The following is a 20553-nucleotide window of genomic DNA, read 5'->3' as shown; positions in this document are numbered from 1 at the left end:
AATAAACACATTTTAGTAACAAAAAGGGAACATCAGGTGATACAAATGTTACTCAAATGATTAGTTTAAACATCCTTTTGAACACTCTTTCACTCTGTCCCCTTCTACCTTTCCAAGAATCTCCTCGCGTGATCAGAAGACTTCTGCCTCGGATCCCAAAGTCTCTTAAGTCTCCTTTCTCCCGTTCAGCTGTTGTCCTTGTCCTTCTGTCTGCCAGTGTCTGCGAGAGCTAAGCCAATTCCAGGCCCAGATTACAGTAATAAAATCACTTTGAGGACGGGGATTAAGGTTTAGGCCTCTGAACAGACAGGTAGTAGAGGGGGAAGAGAGAGAGAGAGAGAGAGAGAGAGAGAGAGAGAGAGAGAGAGAGAATGTGATTTAGAGCAAGTTGGATGGGATGGGGGATGATTTCCTGTCCTCAACAAAGGGATTAGATTAGGGTTAAGAGAAGTTAGTATACGCTTGTGTGCCCACAACTACCTGACATCATCTGCACGGTCAATTAGAGCTAAGACACACTCATGGATAATGCTTAATGGGGTCATTGTGTTAGGTCAAAGTCAGTCCAGTCAAGTCGTGTGTTGACAGAATTAGGATATATTGTAATGGATGTAACAAGATTGCATAACCAATCTTGCAACAGAAACATTTAATGGCCTTCCATTGCTACATCCCATTGCTTGATGCTTTGATGAGCCCATGCTTTATTCTTTGGGCTTCCAGTGGAGGCATGTTAAGAGGCAGCATGACCCTAGTTGACCTATGCCTAAACTGACTGTTTTTTTACCACATGTTGGCCAAACGTGTTTTAGGGCAGAGTGTTTACAGTGTGTGTACAGAACAGACTTTTTAGTCAGCCGCTCTTTTAAGGCATTAAAGGTGGAGTCAGCGATTCTGGAGAACGCTTGTTGTCAAAATCACTCTGTCAAAATCAGTGAATATCTCCTCACGATCCATGACCTGTAAGAAGTGTAAATCCAGTGTTAATACACAGCCTAGGCCCTCTAAACGGCTTGTTGCTGGCTACGGTGGGCCCCCCTTTGTTTACATACCCTTTGATTGCATACTTGTGATGTTGACAACAAGTGATGAACGATGGTGAAGCAAGGAAAACTTTGATTAAGGACCAGTAGGGAAACACAAGATGTTCCTGTCTGTCTGATGTGAATAGTTTCATCTGAGTTGGTGGGGATTCGGACCCGAGCAAAGGCATTAATAATTACTATGTTAAAATGCTAAAAGTTCCTTGTATCTTTTATTTAAAAAATGGTTTGCAATCAAAGAATATATGTTTTCAGATTTGAGTGTGTGCGTGTGCGTGTGTGTGTGTGTGCGTGTGTGTGAGTGTGTGTGTGTGTGTGTGTGAGAGTAATATGCCTGGGGTTTCAATAAGACATGTTCATGGTTTGACTTGTGTGTGAAAATGACTCAAAAAGCCTGAAAGGTCAAACTGTCTCACCTAGCACACTGATTTTTGACAAAAAGTGATTTTGACAAAAAGTGATTTTGACAACTAGAATTCTCCAGAATCACTGACTCCACCTTTAATGATGAAAAACATTCTGCTTACAAGTCTGAGTCACCTGCACTGTTGTTTCTATTCAAGATACAGACTCTATTAATACCAAGTCCAAGCAGAACAAGTTTGGAAACATCCCCACACACACACACACACACACACACACACACACACGCACACACACACATCACGATAGACACATATCTCTGACGATTACACGCTTTACGTCCACCCCACGTCAGCAGTGCACCCAAAAAAAATCTCTTTAGTTATTTTTGTCCCGGAATTTTACAAAATGGGGAGGAGGTGCAGGGGGGGGGGTCACAGGAAAAAAGAGAGAAGAGGGGGCTGCCAAGGAGGGAGGAGTGAACGAGAGGAAGGCAGCCTGATTCTCATCCATCTTTCCTTCTCTATTATTCATCAGCCTCTTCTCCCTCGTTCAGCATCCTGACGGAGGATAAAATAGGTCAACGATGGAGAGGCTGGTGACTGATTTCTTCCTTCACACACACGCTGCACTCATCCCCTCCTTCTTCCCCACATCCCTCTCTCTCTTCTCCTCATGCTTTATTCTTCCACACTACTGCCACTCTTTCTCTCTCTCTCTCTGATACTTCCGCCTCTGCTCTCCCCATCCCCTCATATCTCTCTCTCTCTCTCTCTCCTGACTGTCTTGTTCCTCAGCTCACCTCTCTCTACCATTGTGCTTGTTGCAAAGGAGTAAAAGATCAGACAAAGGACATGTGTTGCTGCTAGCGATCTGCAGGGACACACACACACACACACACACACACCAAACCATGATGATATCTATGAAGGAGCTCTCTTGCTGTGGGAAGAAATGAAGCAGAAGTGGATGGAGGGGGGGTGGGTGAGGGGGGGGGGGGTAGCTGGAATGTTGTTAAAATATTGGAAATGTAAAGCAGGGAAGTTCAAAAAGAGACAACGCCGTTTCAGACTCAAACCTCCAATAACAACTGTTGCTGTTACAAATACAGTGTGGCCGTTTTATAACTGGGGCTTTCTTCACAACAGATTTCAAGTGGAAAGGTCAAATTACCCAGATATCTATGTTGATTAGTTCAGCTTTGACACACTTATAGCACCACATTGTTGCTTCTGAATGCACGTCCCTTCTATGTTTTGCAAGTTGCTAAGGCAGTTCAGGTGCAGTGACCACTGTCCACCTGTGTGAATGTATATATACTAACAACAGTGTCCACCAGATGGAGACAAACTATATCTAGAAATACCGACATGGTGCATGGTTGACTATGGATATGGGACTTTATGTATAACTGTGAAAGTGTGCATGTGCAGCATGGGAACAAAGACAAAAGATAACAATGTTTTCAATAACCAAAGGGTCTTAAGATAAGCTTAACTAATCATTATCATACTAGTAGTAAGCTAATGGGGATTCAAATAAAGAATGAAGTGAATTATCACCCCACTATGCACCTCTCCTCAGCTCTACACAACGTTTAAGCTCTTTACTTTGCTTTTAGACTCGCAATTTTACTGTTTCGGTTCACTTTGTTTTTCAGCACCAAAATCAGCGACAGTATACTGTAGGTCCCATTTGAAGTGATGTTGCAGTAATTATAAGAATAATGAATACACCATTGTATTAGGTCTCTAATGTATGTTGTATATTCACCAATGAAAATAGTCCATATATCAGTTGGAGGAAAATGTGTTTTTATTTTTACTGTATTGAACTTCATGAAATTCAACTGGCATTTCTTCATTTTTTAGGCACGTTTTTTAAACAGTTAAAAAATAATTTTAAACACACCCACACACATACACACAAAAGGCACACTCACAGTCACTCAAACAGTTTTAGTATGGCCCACTACTGGTCTTCATAGAAGACCTTGGCCATGGCGAGGGCCACCTTGGCCACCTTTTTGTCCTTGGCGTCTTGGCCCATGTTGGCCCGTGCTGCTGTGATCCAGTACTGCTCTGTCCGGAGCTGGTACTCTGTCACCGTCTCTCCCTCCTCTACTGCAGGGTGCTCTGCTTCATCTGGGAACACACAGGCAGGTAGAAAAGGTTCAAGTTGCTGCCAAAGCTTTCATCAAACAAATCGGTCTCTTTCAGTGCGGCTCAGCATGCATTTATTAAAGCTTCCACTGTCAAAAGTTGGGATGGGTACCAAAATAAACTATTTTTGATACCCTTTCATTGGGGGACCAAGCCAAGGGTCGCAAAAAAGGGAGGAGCTACCAACTGCAATCCATTTATTGGTTGACAGAATAATTTCCGTGCAAGAGACAAACCGCCATGTGTAGCCACCTCTGCAAGAGTGAACAGTCATGTGTAAACAGACGAAAAGGTCAGTGTGCAGCTCTCTGTTTATTGTGTGGTGTTTTTTACTCTTCATTGAATTAATCAGTGGGCTATACTGTGTCTGGCTGTTATGATGTCACCATAGTAGCTTCAACGGCATTGACCCATAGACTGTATAAACTCTGACCCTGCTATCTATCACTGTCCGGCTAAACCCCCCCCCCTAACCAAGTAAGGGTACTGTCAGCAGTGGAAACGCAGGCCAGATCTACCGTAGGGTTACCGTGCCCTGCCAAACCTGCGGGATGCCAAACTGAACTGTGCCGCTCAGTGGAAACGGGGCAATATATTCCAGTGATTTGGTAGAAGCCAATGTTCGTGATAATCAAACTCCTTTGTGAAAGAGGAAGATTATAAACTAGGACCGTGGAGGCCCAAAGACGTACAGTGCTGCTTGAAAGTGTGTAGTAAGAACCCCTTGAGCATTTGGGAATTTTATTTAGTTTAACCATTATTAACTCATCTTTAGCAATTCCAGCATTTCTTATATTAAATGACAGGTGTGTGTTTATCAATTCCACATTTTTATTTTCCGGAAATCAATGTTAAAACAAATAAAACAAATGATTTGCCAACTTTTGTATGTAATGTTTGGGTTGGCTTTTACCTGAAAAATCGGTTAGTTGTGGATATTTTTGAAGGAAGTCCACTTCTAGGCTCTCCATTTGTAGATGATTTGCCTCATCGTGGACCAATGGAGTGCAGACTTTTTTTAAATGTATTTATAGCTGTCCCCAGACAAATGTGCAGCATCACAAATATTCCTGAGATCCTCTGAGATTTTCCTTCCTCTTGGCATGCCTAGCCTGTATGTGTTCACTTTGGTGAGCCTAAACTGACCTGGTTGGATCTTTGTTTTATATAGTGCCGCCCAATTTCTACCCTAAAGATCTCTCATTACATTGGTCCATTTCTTCACTCGATTTGGCCCACCTGATTGTGTTTACCTGCTCGATTTAAGCAATGCAACTCAGGGTTCACAAACTTTTGCACATGCAAAAGAATTAATAAGGGTTAAACTCAATAAAATTCCAAACGGCTCAAGGGGTTCACATACTTTCAAAATTAATTTGTAATTTTTTCTTGGAAATGTTGCTGAATGTTGGGAATAACTCATCCAGATTCAATGCTTGTTTTTTTCTTCATTATAAGCCGCGTGAGAAGGTACCGTGGAAAAGAAAGAGACAGAATAATGCCTTGCCTTCCTCCTCATCACTCTCTTCTTCAGACTCTTCCTTTCCCTCTGCTCCTTTGGTCTCCTCCTCCTCCTCTTCCTCATCTTCATCCTCCTCTGAATCGGACTCGTCCAGCCACTCCTGTGTCTCTGTGGAGATACAATCACAAACACACACACATCAAATGAGCACAAAAGTTGATGTTATAGGTCTACCCTGAAACTACAATACATTGTATAGTAGTTGTATGTGTTACCTTTGCTTGTGATTTCATATAGCCCCTGCGTTCCAATTCCCATACTTCCCTACTATTTAGTATGCCAAAAAAAAGATTTAGGATGTCCCAATACATGCACGTCAATTGTAGTACGCTGAAGATACATAAATGCCCCACTAACTCCAATAGCATTTTGGAGTATTCGTCTTTATTCTTGACATTTCTCAACACAATGGAAAAAAAAAATCTTCCTTATCTGATTTTTTTTCTCTCCTGTGGCCCCTTAAAACTCTTCTGTACTTTAGTTGGTAGTGTAGTAAAAAGAAAGAGTATGTGATTTGGAACGCAGGGAGCGTCTCTTTATTAATTCTTTGTTACTCACTTGGGTCCATTTCGACCAGGACCTCCCACTGCTCCATCTTGTTCAGGTCCAGACAGTAGAAGTCGCTGAGGGTGAACTGGCGGTCGCCCACCTCAAACATGCCCCCGTACAGGTAGAGCTTCCCCTGACGCACCGTGGCCATGGAGCTGGACCTCTGGCAGGGCTCCACCAGCGGGGCCCAGGCTGAACCGCAGAGGAGACCCAAAAAAAAAATTATAATTCCGTCATTGTCTGTCCTGAATTATCCCTGTGTTTTCAGGTTGAAAGGTTGTTTTCATATATATTTTATAAACGGTTTTTTTAGATGAGATTTTTTTTTATTGTGTGATTTTTGTCAGATTATTAATGAATGGATTTAGGTTCCTTAGAAGTTCATTTAAACACGTTTTAAAGGTCATTATTTGAACGGTTTTTAGTAGTGTGTGTGTGTGTGTGTGCGTGCGTTCGTGTGTGTGTGTGTGTTAATCTTACCATCCTCATCCTCCTCTTCCTCCTCCCCTTCCTCCTCCTCCTGAGCTCCAGGGATGACCTCCTTGATGGTCATGACGGTGCCGTCCTCGGTGACCATCTCCCTGACCACCTCAGTGGGCCCCTGTGCTGCGGCTGCTGCTGTCTCCTCCCCCTCTTCTCTCTCTCCTCCCTCCCCCTCCGCTCCTCCCTTCTTCCCCCTCCGCCGTTTCTTCTTCTCCGACTTGTTTCCCTGGACGCACACACACACACACACACACACACACACACACACACACACACACACACACACACACACACACACACACACACACACACACACACACACACACACACACACACACACACACACACACACACACACACACACACACACACACACACACACACACAGAACAATAGATTTAAATGGCAGACAAGACAGACAGAGGTGGAAGCAGTTCAGCACCACTTTGTATTGTCTTGATTTGGCCACATGCCAGAGGTTTCTAGTCAGGACTTTGCTTTGTGAAAGGGGAAATGATAAAAAAAACAGCAGTCAAACCCAACATGCCTCAACAACACAATAACGAAGAAAAAGTACAGCCACCGTTTGAAGATTTCAAAAGAGCACGAGCCAAATTGAAGGGCAAGTCTTCAGTGACTAAAGTACAGCCTGTTTCCATAAAAGGATTTTCTTGGTTTACGGTGAAAATTTGATCAAGTGTCTAAAATCCAGGTTGTTATAATGGAAACGGACGGCAAATTCATTTGTTCAACTTGTGGAGTTTTAGCGTAGAAAGGCAGGTGCAACTGTGAATTACAGAATAAGAATAGGTTTCAGCATTTAACTATACATTTACTTTGTAGTATCTATAATGTATAACTGTGTATATAGTAGTGTATAATATAATAATGGTTTTATCTACTTCATCTGGCAAATTCTAAAGTCTTCACATCACCTGGCAAGTTGTCCGTTGGCCAATTTTACGTTAAAAACTTGAATGTAAAAGCCGTATTTCTACTGTTTACTTCATGTTCATTTGGACAAAATATAAAATGATTGCTGTGATGATAACTCTCCAGAGTTGTAAAACCCTCGCGGTAAAGACATTTGTGTAAAATGTTCCTGAATTGATCCAGCTATGATCAAGCTGTTGGGGGGTGGTGTGTGACTTGTTTATTCAGAACAGAGTGTAAACACAATCCCTGCTTTCCGAATCGCATACTTTCTAATATTTAGTATGGTAGAAAAAAGATTTAAAAGGATTCTTGTGGCCAAATTTAGGATGGTTAGAAAGAACCGGATGTCTACTACACCCGGCCAAGATTGTTAGTGTTGAAAACAGCATCCTATTTGGGCAATTCTGACCCATAATCCAGTGCGAACCTGAAGTGACGTCACATCAACGGAGCCTTCCATATGAAAACAAACGGGGATGCATCAGATATATAAAAGCAAGAGGCAAGATCAAGGCACAATGTTATGGTGAAATAAATAAGTAAAAGTATGTCCCAATAGTATGCCTACTGCATCCGAACTAGATTATTTTAATCGTCGGATGTAGTATGTAGAATAGAAAAAAGAAAGAGTATGCGATTCAGAACGCAGGGAATGCTTAACCCTTTAGTACTCCTTTAGCCCCACAGGCAGTGGTCCCTTTAGTACTGTAAGAAATAATAGTTCTAATTTTAATGATTTTAAACCCCCTCATTAATTTGCATTTACTAATGTATAATCAAATAGAATAATCGATATATTCTTCACTTGTGACTAGACTCTCTCATTTTTCTCTCAAACTATCCCGTGAGAAAGAAAAGGAGGCAGATAGGTTTTGCTACAAAAAACTCCTTGATAGCTTTCCATAGATAAGGCTAGGGACAAGACGAGGTGTCTGTTATATACAAAGGCCTTCTGTCATTTCGTTACACAGCTGAGCAAAACAATCTCAAGCTTCAAGGACTTAGGCAGGGTTCATTCTGCTTCCGCACCGGTTCATCAAGAAGATGACGTCAGCCAGAAGAGGAAGAACTATGAAACACATGACACTAACCAATGATCAGCCTTGTTATGATATGCTTTAAATAATACTGCTGTAAGAGGAGAACTTCACTTTTTGTCACTTGCTCACTTTTTGCTGTTCGCTTGACCTGCATACTTGTAACTGCCGAGCATCATTTTTTCATTAAACCAACCATTTTAACTTTTATCCTACGACTCCTCAAGATCATTGATTCCTCACCTTCCTCTTAAGAAACGAATACGTGAATTAATATAAGTTTTATTAAAGTGGTGACCCTGACGTGATCTAAAGAGGGGGAGAGAAGGACGTCTCGACCAGGGCTGGTCGGGCCTGGAAGCGGAGACTCCACTCAACACATCCATGGAAAAGATTTAAAAGGTAATTGGGAATGCCAAATTTGGTTGAGTGGTGGGTCTGAAGCCGGGCCCTAACAGATTGGTCTAAGTTAAGTTAGTTTAAATTTTTTCACTTGTTTTTGGAGCATGGAGAAATGATGCTCGGTAGAAGCAGAAAATATTCTTGCATATCTGTGCTCTGTTTGTCCAGTATGTGCTTCTGAAATGCTGATTAATTATTTTTTCCCTAGAATGCAGAGCCCGTCTAAATGTGTTTGATTAATGATGACGTGTATATCATTTTTGTACGATAAACTGCCTTACTGTTATCACAATATGGTAATAGTGCTAGACAATTGACTATAATTTATTGAGTGAGAATCTCTAATCCGCGTCTTTCAGCATGAAGAGGTCTCATATATTTGGATCGGAAAGCTGTAATGTAAACAGGTATACAGTACGGTGTCTAAGCGACGGCTTGGGACACGTGACTGTTCCTTAAAATGTTTTAAGGTTGTAAACAGCTGGCGCAGAGCCACGTAACGGACCTGCATGTCGCCTGAAGTGGCTCTTCGTGACAAAGTCTCGATTTGTCTAGAAGAGTGACTCTCTGAGTGTGTTTTGACTATAGAGGTTGGCTTTGCGTTATAAGAAATATAATTTATTGATTAATAGTTTGCGTTTGAGTCACCCCGCATTCATGTAAGAGGTTGAGTCGCCCCGCAGTCATGTATGAGGAAAATTATACGTGACGGCGTGGGTTAGTAAAGTGATTTGCGAAACTATACGTGCACGCGTGGGTTAGTAAAGTGATTTGCTTAGGCGTAACGTTGGCAGTGTTGATTAGGTCCGTGGTGGGGTTACGAAAAATAATGCGTTTAGCGTGGGCTCTGTAATTCTCTCTCTCTCACACCAGCATGGAAATAATTGTACGTTATATAACTGCATGTGTATGTATTTGTCTAAATATTGCATGTTATTTATTGTCTACCTCAGATCAGATACTAACAGAGTATTACCTCAAACATCACACACACATGCTGACGTTCTAACAACACACACACACACACACACACACACGCTGACGTCCAAACATCACACACACACGAAGCCTGCGGAGAGTTCTCATTGAAATGCGCAAAAGTAGCACTGTTTTACAGGACTATTGACTATTATCAGATTAAAAGGTTTAAATGTATTGTATAATCATGCATAGTATTATATAGGTCCCGTTTGAATAAGATACTAATGTAGTTGAGTTCACTCTCACTCTGAGGGTTCTCTTTGAAAAGATCTGCCCCAAGCTCTGTGAGCTTTAAAGTTTTGTTTCATAAGGTTAAATACACGCTTTGTGGTATTTCATTTAATATAGGGCCGTGATTATAGACAGTGGAGATAAATATCTCAATTTAAAGGTGCCACACGTTTTTGATGTTTGTTTTTTGATTTATTTTTTAAGGCGTGGACTATCCTTCTAATATCTCAAGTTAAAGGTACTCCAGACGCAATAGTGTCTTGATTGTTAGACTCATTTTGATGTGAGAAACATAAGATGTGATCAGCTGTGTTTTTAAAAAGAGTTTCTTTTGAAAAAAAAAGAGGGAGAGATAAATAGTGTCTTCTCGAAATGCATGGTTGATGAACTAGTAATTACCAAACATTAGTAATTATACTGTGTAGTGTGTATTATTAGTGTCGTTAACTTTCTTTTCTTTTATCCCTTTTTAGGCCCCAGGCTTGTTCTAGTGGACAGTTGGTGGGTCTTATCTCTAGTTGAAGGCAGCGATCGCTCTGACAACACAAAAAAAGGCAAGATATCTTAGTTTTGACTGATATCTCTATAATTCAAATTCAAGGGGAACACTTTTTATTTTTATTTCTAGGTTTTGTTATTTCCCCCCCTGGCAAAAGATGTACAGTTACGAAATTGAGGAACAGGTATGCCCTGTTGCTTCCCCTAACACTACCTCATACCCACCTGCAATGACCCCGAGATGCCTTCGTCTCCTAAGAAAAAGACAGTCACCTATGGAGCAGGACTCTCTGTGTCCTTTAGCTCCCCCGATTATTCCCTCGCTGGACCCAAGCCCACCTGAAATGCCCCCTCCATGCCTTCCTCTTCAAAGGAAGAGAAAACCGCTTACAGACGCTGAAATTGCTGAGCACATCAAGAAAGGACTTGAACAATTCAGGGCTGAATGCTGGAATGAAAACCTACAACAAGAAGCAGGGTCTTCCCATGATGCTTTTGGACTAGAGGGAAGTGTGAACGATTCCCCTCACATGATTAATGACCCTGTGACATCCACCGATGGAAATGATGCTGAGCTGCCCTGCGCGGGTCTTCAAGAAAAAGAGGGAGAAGCGACTGGGAGCCTGCTCGTCGACACCCCTCCTATGACTACCGCCACAGCAAATACAGCCTGCCCAAGTCCCGAGGATAACCCGACTGGCCCCCTCCATGTGGACACGACTGAAGCACACGTGCATAACCGGAGATCAGAATACTGTTGGTCTGTGCAGAGACTAATAGACACTACAGACACAAGTGACTCTATCTGCGCCAAGGATCTGAGACCAGATGAAGACACTGACAATTACAGGAACCCTAGACTACTCACTCTTGTGGGGGTCAGATGCCGCACACCAGATAACACCTCACGCTGTGTGTTTCGCATTGACTCGTGGGAGATGTTATGTACTCACGCAGAGGGGCAAGACTATGTGTTTGATTCCAACATAAGAGAGAACGAGTGCTTTCTCGCCTACCTAAGGAGAGCTGCCAATACCTTTGGGTGGGGAGTTCTTACGAAGGAGACACATGATCCCCGCCACCGTCTCCATGTGCTATGGACTACTCTCTGCCCTGATGCCATCTTTGTGGGACCATCTGACGACGACGACTGACCTCCCCTGTGCCCCCAAAAGGCCTGTTCTGCCCACAAACATGCAGAACTAATAGTAGCCTGCTAAAGCTATACCAAAGACAATAACATGCCAGTCCCATTGTCCATCCCCTGGATTTATTTTTTTTGTTTTTATTTTATGATTTGGCCAACTGTGTTCCCCTTTGAATTTAGCCATATACACCAGTGATTAGTTCGCTGGACCCTTACTGAGTTACAAATTAGATAACGTTTAGAAGCAGTAGGTTAAAAATTAATTGACCCTTGACTAAAGCACATTAGGATGCGTTTAATATTATTTGCAGACTGTTTTGTTTTTTTTCCTTATGTTTTAGGTTTTAATAACTCCACAGGTTGTTTTACTTTTCTTTCTTTTTTGGTAGAGAAGAGGGACTTGATTTACTCCGAGTTAAGAAGGAACTTCAATCAGTGAAGTGTTCCCCACAGTAAAATTTTCCTTTTGTTTTTGTAGTATTAAGTTTTACACTAAATGGTGTAAAAAGAGGGAAATTATATAGGTTAAAATTAAATAGGTTATGAAAGCTAACCGACACCCCGCTGCCAATGACAACCTCTACAGGTACACACACACATACTCATACACACAATCACTTCACAAAACATGAATTGCTGATAGCCTAGGACATGAGAAGAGGGAGGTCGCGAACCTTCTTCTGATGTCTGGCAAATTAACTGTTATATGTTAATTGTCTGTATTAATTGTCTGTCTGTCCTAATTGTTTGTCTCAAGTTTTGTGTTGACCAGGTCCAGGTGCAGTTGCAGGCTGGGCCAGGGGCAACTCCTAGCAAGGCTCCAAATAGGAGTGTGTGCGGTCCAAAGTTCACATTCACAGAGAAGGTGAGCTTATGAATTAATATAAGTTTTATTAGTACTCCTTTAGCCCCACAGGCAGTGGTCCCTTTAGTACTCCTTTAGCCCCACAGGCAGTGGTCCCTGCAGCTTACCCTGAGCAGGCCGGGGAACCAGCGGTTCTTGACTGTGTCATAGAGGTAGAGGTCGTTGTAGAAGTCTCCCTCCAGTTCTTCCTCCTCTTCCTCATCACACACTCCTCCAAACAGCACGGCCCGGCCCCCCGGCCCCACAGCCAGGGAGAAGCCTGAGCGGGGAGGGGGCTTGCTGCCCGACGGACTCATCCTGGACCACAGCCACTTCTCTGGAGGACACACACACAGTCAAAGTAAGTCGCAACAAATACCTAAAAGGCAAGAAGTTGGATGATCTTCATTCATATTCATCATGTTATCTTCTTTAAGGTAACATGTGTAATATAGGAGAAAGTTCTAGATTGCAATGCTCCGTCTCTACCCCTCCCCTTTGGTAGAATTAAAAGAAGCTAGAGTGGCCTTCAAGGACAAGTAGTTGGTTGCTATAGATGGCCTCATGCAGCACTGCCTCAAGTATTTCCACAATATCAAGTGATGAGGTGAAGATGTATTTAGTAAGTTATTTATTCTATAAAACTTCTTCATCTTGAAACAGGGGCATTTCAGGCAGACACCCGCTAGGCTATATATAAAAATGCATAAAGCCTTTAAGCTTGTCCCCTCTGTGCTACCGTATTAACATTGTGACATTGTGTTGCGCCACGCTCCTCTGTAGATATAAATAGCTCATTCTAAGGTAATACAAAAAATACAACTTTTATTTTCAAACTTTTATAAACTACCAAGTCTGTGCTGAAATAAAAGGCCAATTCCCTTGACACACTGAGTCTCTGAATCTTAACTGTGTTTAGAGTGTGTGTTGTACCTTGGCCATCTTTACCCTCTCGCTTTAGCAGAAACATGTCGGAGTGGATGGTGCCCTTCTCTACGTCCTTTTTGACTCTCTAAACAAACACACACACAAAATTATTAGGCGGACCACACACACACACACACACACACACACACACACACACACACACACACACACACACACACACACACACACACACACACACACACACACACACACACACACACACACACACACACACACACACACACACACACACACACACACACACACACACACACACACACACACACACACACACACACACCACTTTGGAGTATCCCCCGTAGACGATGACACCGGTGCCGTCGGGCGTGGCGGTCATCTGACAGGCAGAGCGTGGGCAGGGGGCGGTGCCAGACGGAGAGAGGCGGGACCAGGAGAAGGTGTCCAATGAGAAGGAGTACACGTCATTGTAGTAGATGAAGTCTCTGTAGGGAGAGGGAGAGGAGAGGAGAGGAGAGGAGAGGAGAGGAGAGGAGAGGAGAGGAGAGGAGAGGAGAGGAGAGGAGAGGAGAGGAGAGGAGAGGAGAGGAGAGGAGAGGAGAGGAGAGGAGAGGAGGAGAGAGAGAGAGAGAGAGGAGAGGATGGTCAACTTTATGACATGTTGGCAAAAAGATCAAATCAACACACAGTAGTTAGGCCACAGTGGAACATGCCAGTATACCAGTAGTACACAGAACTACAACAAGCTGTATATCACACATAGGTTTGACACATCATGGCCTATAGTTCTTGTGGCTAACAGTTGCATATTAACACACCCAGAAGAGATTTAGAAAGATCTTCTATTTTGGTTTTATTTGCACTTACTATATAAATTATACAATAACACAGTTGCTGCATCATGTACATACTGTACCTATGTATGAGTAAAATACAACAAGGTAAAAAGGATGTTTTGACACAATAGATGATCTCTATGAGTTACAATTGGGTTCTTAAAGAGCTAAAATGAACAGGATTTGGTAAGGGCCCGTCTCCCTTCACCCTTTACAGGTATTTAGAAAGTAAAGGTGTAGTCTACCATGTTTCCTGCCAACTCTATTACAGACACTTTGCCCTTGTAATATGATGTGATAATGTTGGTTCTACCTGGTGCTCTCGTGGAAGCCTCCAAACACCAGCAGCTGCTTCTTGCTGAGGACCATCCGGTGGCCGCTGCGGCCTGAGGGACCCCCGGGCGCCCTGGGAATAAAACACACAACTTCAAATAATCTCTTACGGGGCCGCTCGTGGCACAGTGGGTAGAGCGTCACCCCCCCCCATCCCGCACGGGACAGTTATCGGCATGTCTTCCCCTCTTTGCCCCTTTTCAACTCTGTCTCTCCAAATCTATCTAAAAAAGCAAAATGGCCAAAAAAAAATCTGGGGCGCCCTTAGCACAGTTGGTAGGGCGTTCCCCCCCCCCCCCCCCCCCGGGCCGGGCCCAGCAGCAGACCCGGGTTCGATTCCCGCCCGCGGTCGTTCTCTGCATGTCACTCCCCTCTCTGCCCCATTTCACCTATGTCTCTGTCGAAAAAATATCTTAAAAAAATATCTTTGAAAAATATATATATATATATCTTATCACTTCCGTTTATAAAGTGATAATAGAAAATACAAATTCATTCACACATTCAATCTGCTTCTCACTACTTCCCCCTAATGTTATCATGACATCATGTTTTCACGACTCCCTGCACATACTTGATGTTCTCCCAGGTGTTTGTAGCCAGGTGCAGCACCCAGAGGTCCTTGTAGTGGTAGAACTGTTCCCCGTTCGGAGAGGCAAACTCTCCCCCAAACACCCAGAGCTGTCCCCCGGCCTGGGGCACCACCACAGCCTGAAGGGGGGAGGGAGACAGAAGGCTGCATCAACACGTTGGGTAGATACGGAGGTTAGACGTTCTCAGGACTTACAAGAACTCTATGCAAGTACTCTAACAACGCCAAATAGACACAGAGGCTTTTCTTTACACACATGCTTCGAATATTTCACTTGAACATTTGTATTGTTGCTGCTTTTTCTATTTTACTTGTATATTGCATATTTTCATTTTTCTTTCTTGGCATTCAGTCTGTGGAAAACAAAGGAAGAATTTGTATGACTGAGAACATGTTTCTTATTATATGATAATTACAATAAATTGAATCCTGAATCTTGAACCGTTGGTGTGGTTGTATGCAAGTCTTGTGTTGTTTAAGCCAAACAAAAACGGAAGGCAATTTTTAGTCAATCTCTGATGGATGATCAAGTTTTTTTTTAATTGCAACAGGCTTTGAGCCGTGATGACATTGCTGATAGGAAAAAGTTGTCCTGAGCATCGCTGCAGCAGTCTGCCCCCTTGTGGTTAAAATGTAGAATCACATGCCTTGAACACAATGACAGTACCAGTGTACTACCAATGTACCACCATCCAATTCATTATAGCATCTGTTATCAAACGAACGCTAGTCACCTGATCTTCGCTTCCTTAGAAGTGATAATACAACTGAAACTGTTGGAGAGAATCAAAAACTTCCCGTTGATAGTTGATAGAACTTTATGCTGATCATCAAAGAGAATAAGAAAATAAACCCTGCGATGCTTAAACGTGGGCAGCCATGATGTTAGCAGAGTGTGCATCAAAGGACCATGACGGATCCTGTTTGTTTGGGGACGCACCTGGTGAGCGCAGCGCGGGGGAGGAGGGTTGGGGATCTCTGACTTCACCCAGCAGTTCTTCTTGATGTTGTAGAAAAACAGATCGTTGTACAGGTACGTCTGCAAAAAAATAGTTTTTGTATTAAAAAATGATTCGGTGGAATTCCCAAAGTAACATATTGACAGAGAAAAAAAGAGGAAAGCGTTCATGGAAGTTGATAAGCCTCATATACCAGTGTTTCCCCTAGAATTTTTTTTAGGCCCGGTGGTAAGAGCTGATAAAGAGTATGCGCGCCGCGTGCTTACCAAATTTCTAGAAGAAATTGACCAAAACGAACCCCATTTGGGATGAGCCTCTTTTGACAGCCCGTTAAAAATTAGGGCATAGGGTTATACTTCACATTCAGTACGTTTGTACATGTGGTGTTTCTCACAGGATTTTTAGATCCTGCTGGGTGAGAATGGACCTTCTAGGATCTGGGGGCATGCCCCAGCAGAAGAAAACCTTATCCTTTTAAAGTTAAATACATCAATCTGGTGCACTTTGAGAGGCGAAATCTGATTAATTCTGTGCTCTGTAAACAACTGTCATATGTCCTGCCTATAACTATTTTCTGTAATGATTTGGAGACACAAGCCATGTAAACTATTGAAGAAAAACACGTGGATTTCACTAAACACTAAGAAACACTAATATAGACAGGTCCTGTCTAGTACTCATTTCTGGAATAATCTGAATCACCTCACCTTGAAGCTAGCCTACTGAAAAAAAAAATGATTTATTTTTTATGCAAATAGCCTTGTTGAAAATAAATAAATTAACATAGGCTAATCATGATGTGTAGCCTATCAACATGTGCTACATAAGGCAACTTCCCTATTCCGACCATTATATTTCATCTTGCCTATTTCTCAATTTAAAACATAAAAATAAAGTAGGCCTAGCATTGAAAATACAAAATAATAAAGCTTGTAGGCCTACTATGGCCTGCTGTTTTCAAGATAACTTAACAGTTAAAACAATAAATTAATTAATATGTCCCCTGAAAATAAATGAATGCTTTTCTGAGAAGAATGCCAAAGGCAGTAGCAGTGTGGCACTTCTGTAAACTTACTGAAACGAGTGCATGCCGTTTTTTTCAGCGCTATCTCTGCTGTTGATACAGATTGGTTGTGTTGCCACGGCGACGTAGCGATTTTAACTTTCAAAGTTTTGCTCAGCACTTTTTCCTGTTCAACGTCCCTCTTACTGAGTCCTTAATATTTCCACAGAGCAGGCGCTGGTTTTATTTTCGCCACTAGTTCAACGTTTGCTTGCTAGTCATGCTCCTGCTCATTGGCTTCCGTGCATGGACATATAAAGATTCCGTGTCTAACAAGTGCGCACCGAATGCACACGCGCATTGTGCCACGCGCAGAACACATACACACACGCAGACACACAGATCAGCTGATGGGATGATCAAACGAGAGGTTGTAAAGACAGGCGCACACGAGGGGTAGACCGACAGTGCCGCGCAGACGCTCGCAAATGATTATTTTACGGAATCAATTAGAAAAAAAAAATAAAAAAAAATTAAGTCAGGCTGCTGTTGGCCTGGCGGGGGGTCCCGTTGGCCATGGCTTCCACTTTACAGAAGATGCTGTCAGTGCTGAAAAATATTGAATTCAAAGTCTTTCCTCTTCAGAACACATAGAATCTGCCTCCAACGTCAAAAGCTTGATAAATCCCAAACATGCTTAGTGTTTTACAGAGTTGTTGCTACCTTCTTTCCGTTGAAGAACTCCCCTCCAAACAGGATGAGCTCATCTTTCTCAGGATGGGCGGAGAGAGACGCGCTCAATCTGAAAAAAAACATGAAAAGATTTTATATAGTATGCGCGTTTCATAAAGCCGATCTCTCAGTCACCCGCTCTGCATGTAATCGGCAAATAAACTTTTCGGGGATCCCACTACTGATAACCAATCAGAAGAGAGAACGCTACAAACCGGCACCCGTCTCACTGCCGGTGCACGTGCAGAGCGACAGATGGGTGAATGTGTATGCGTCTACAATGGTGGAGCAGGTAAAAATCCTTCCCAATGTCTGTTTTGATGGTTTTTATCATGTTTTATCACACTTACGGATCTGAGATGATGCTACATAACTCGCTAATGTGGTGACTCCAACTGGCAAATTTAAATTTGCTCAGCCTGTTGTTCTGGGCACGATCCATTGGAGCTTGTTAACTATGTCGGAAAATTCCGCCCTGCGAATCAAATCTTTCTATCTGATATGGGCGGGCCAGAGCCCTATGTATGCGCTTTGGAAGATGCAACTCAAATATTTCATAAGCAAGAAAAAATGATTTTGGCTAGACAAACGGGGCTGAATACGTCACCTTGTTCATTGCTCTGATTGGTCGTAGTGCTATCCATTTGCGTGCAGTGGCATTTGAAATGCACGCGTAGGTGCCTCCCTTTGAGTTGGGGAGTTCTATTGATCATGACTAGACCATCTATCGTTCTAGATGAGGGTCTGGATTTCCAGGCTAAACATCTACTGGATGGATGGGACAATGTTTTGTACATTTTGTTCTCCCAGAGGATCAACTGACCTTGGTAATCACATTACTTTTCCACCAGTCTTCAGTCAACTCCATAACTGAATGTCTATATGAACTGTAGGACGGATGAAATTTAGTATGCAAAAAATATTATTTTTTTGTCCAATACTCCACACAGGTCAGAACAGGTTTCATCACATAGTTAAGAATTTGACTTTTGCTCACATGTCATTAAAGGAATACTTCACCCATGAGGGACCGGCGTTCTATCATTATAACATTTCTATAATAATAAAATGAATTAGGTTTATCTTCCCTCAGTCTTTCCTGAGTCTTCCCTTGGCCCAGCTGTCCTGTTAATCCTAACCCTACACTTTCCCATGTGTGATGTCAGACATGGGAAAATGTAGGGTTAGACAGTGAGACCATAAAACACTCTTTCTGCCTTTTTCTCAGGCTAGGGTGAACCGATTTCTAAAATGTTTGCACATTTATACTACATAGGATCTCAGAGTTCAATACACCTTCATATTTCCACCAGTGAAGTAGGTCTTTAAACTGTTAATGATGGGTAGCTGATGATGGTTCTAAAAAGAGGTCAATGACCATAGAGGTGTTATGCTGTCCCTGCTGCTGTACATCAAAGTGAGCCAATGATAGATTTGATATTTTTGTTGCCGTCCCATGGCCGTGTCTGTAGGCCATGCATTCTGTGTTTTCCCTAGGCTTCGGAGAAAAAAAAGGGACAACAGGAAAATGAAGTTAAAGTCAGAGAGAGCGAGGCAGTGTTTCACCTCGCTGGTGGAGGTGGACATGTTGTCTCTACCACCTGGGTCTTCTTTGCATCCAGATTCTGGAACTCTGCAATCATAGCCTCCAAGTCATCCTGGAGACACCCAGGGATGGAGGGATGGAGGAATGGAGGGAGGAGGGCAAAATCAGAAGGTCATTATGGTTAATGTAAGTTCGTCCTAGTAGGCCTAATACTGCGGACAGTTGTTTTACTTTGCACGCATTCAATATTTTGCAAAGAAAAAAAAAGTGAAACAGAAAAGCAACCCAATCGCTAGACTCTAAAACAAATTAAAACAGGCGCCTTTCTGAGACATGTATTGCCATTGTTTAAGTAATGTTTTTGTTTGTTTTTGTTTTCTTGCCGTACACCATTGTTTTGTTTTGTAATGATTTAATTTGAACTGTGTGCTCCATGCCATGTGCTATGGCCGTGAGCCTTAATAATAAATGAAATGAAATGAAATAAAAAGTAAATATATATTTTTTACAACATTTTAACATTAGTTTGCACACAGCTATTAAAGCAGCAGGAGTGTGCTCTGTGTGTCCTATGGGCAGTACAAATATTAAGATATTAACATAATGATTCAGTCCAGGTTGAGTGTTATCCTACCTCTTCTCGTTTCGACCTCTTCGAAACCTTTTTCTCCATCTTAGCGGCTGTCTTCTCCGCTCCCTTCACTTTCTTCTCTTTCTTTTTACCCATGGCCGCTGTGTGTGACGCACTGACAGAAGCCTTTAAATCCGGTGGAGTTATAACTTGTATTTTACATCAAGTCAGTGGCACATGGGGATATCAAAACAAATTCACACCGAAGTCTTTCCTCTGACAAGTCAGATTTACTTCCGGCAACAGACTCAACATAAGCGTGGTGTGGGAAAAGTTGATGAGCGCCCTCTGGTGTGTCGGAGAAGGCTGTAGGCTAGACGTTCAGGCATGGCAATGGAGATTTAATTTAGCGCTTTGTTAACCACTAGACTAGACTATAAAGATATCAAAGCCTTCTCTATATTTATAATGTGTAGTTGTTTGTATCCAAAATATAAAAACATCTTCATAGGCCTTCAGACGAGTGCAGCATGCCACCACAGTCTAAAAACTAAAAATTATAATACACACCAAATTCATCCTCTTGAAGGTCAGAAGGCAGCAATACCCTTAATTTTTCTATCTATAAAAGACTAGGCTAATATTTTTCATATAATACAATGTGTGTTTTCCATTTTAGCCTACATGATATATTGTATATTTCTCTACCGATCAATGTCTGTGGATTGGTGGGGTTGCTTTTGTTATTTTTATTTTTATTGTGTGAAGCACTTTGTGTTGCCTTCGCTGTGTATGAAAAGTGCTATATGAATCAAGTTCGATTGATGTCTTGATACACAGGCATGTACATGTACATATTTACAATGGATATAGAGGT

General features: G+C 42.3%; 1 protein-coding gene across 1 annotated transcript; it reads right to left on the bottom strand.

The window, feature by feature from the left end:
* Nucleotides 1–3211: 3211 nt before the first annotated feature.
* On the bottom strand, nt 3212–19945 carry klhdc4 (kelch domain containing 4). Its single transcript, XM_080027286.1, has 13 exons — nt 19740–19945; nt 19126–19217; nt 17551–17629; nt 15806–15904; nt 14848–14984; nt 14254–14346; nt 13427–13589; nt 13132–13210; nt 12327–12535; nt 6120–6348; nt 5649–5831; nt 5076–5198; nt 3212–3550 (listed from the first exon to the last, which is right to left on the bottom strand). The coding sequence occupies exons 1-13, from the start codon at nt 19830–19832 to the stop codon at nt 3378–3380; spliced, it is 1752 nt and encodes a 583-aa protein (XP_079883412.1). The 5' UTR covers nt 19833–19945; the 3' UTR covers nt 3212–3377.
* Between the last annotated feature and the right edge of the window lie 608 nt (nt 19946–20553).

Source organism: Ammodytes marinus (assembly GCF_949987685.1).
Source record: "Ammodytes marinus genome assembly, chromosome: 5".
NCBI classification, from domain to species: Eukaryota; Metazoa; Chordata; class Actinopteri; order Uranoscopiformes; family Ammodytidae; genus Ammodytes; species Ammodytes marinus.
Note: the sequence above shows the minus strand (reverse complement) of the source record. Positions and strands in the feature narration are given on the sequence as shown.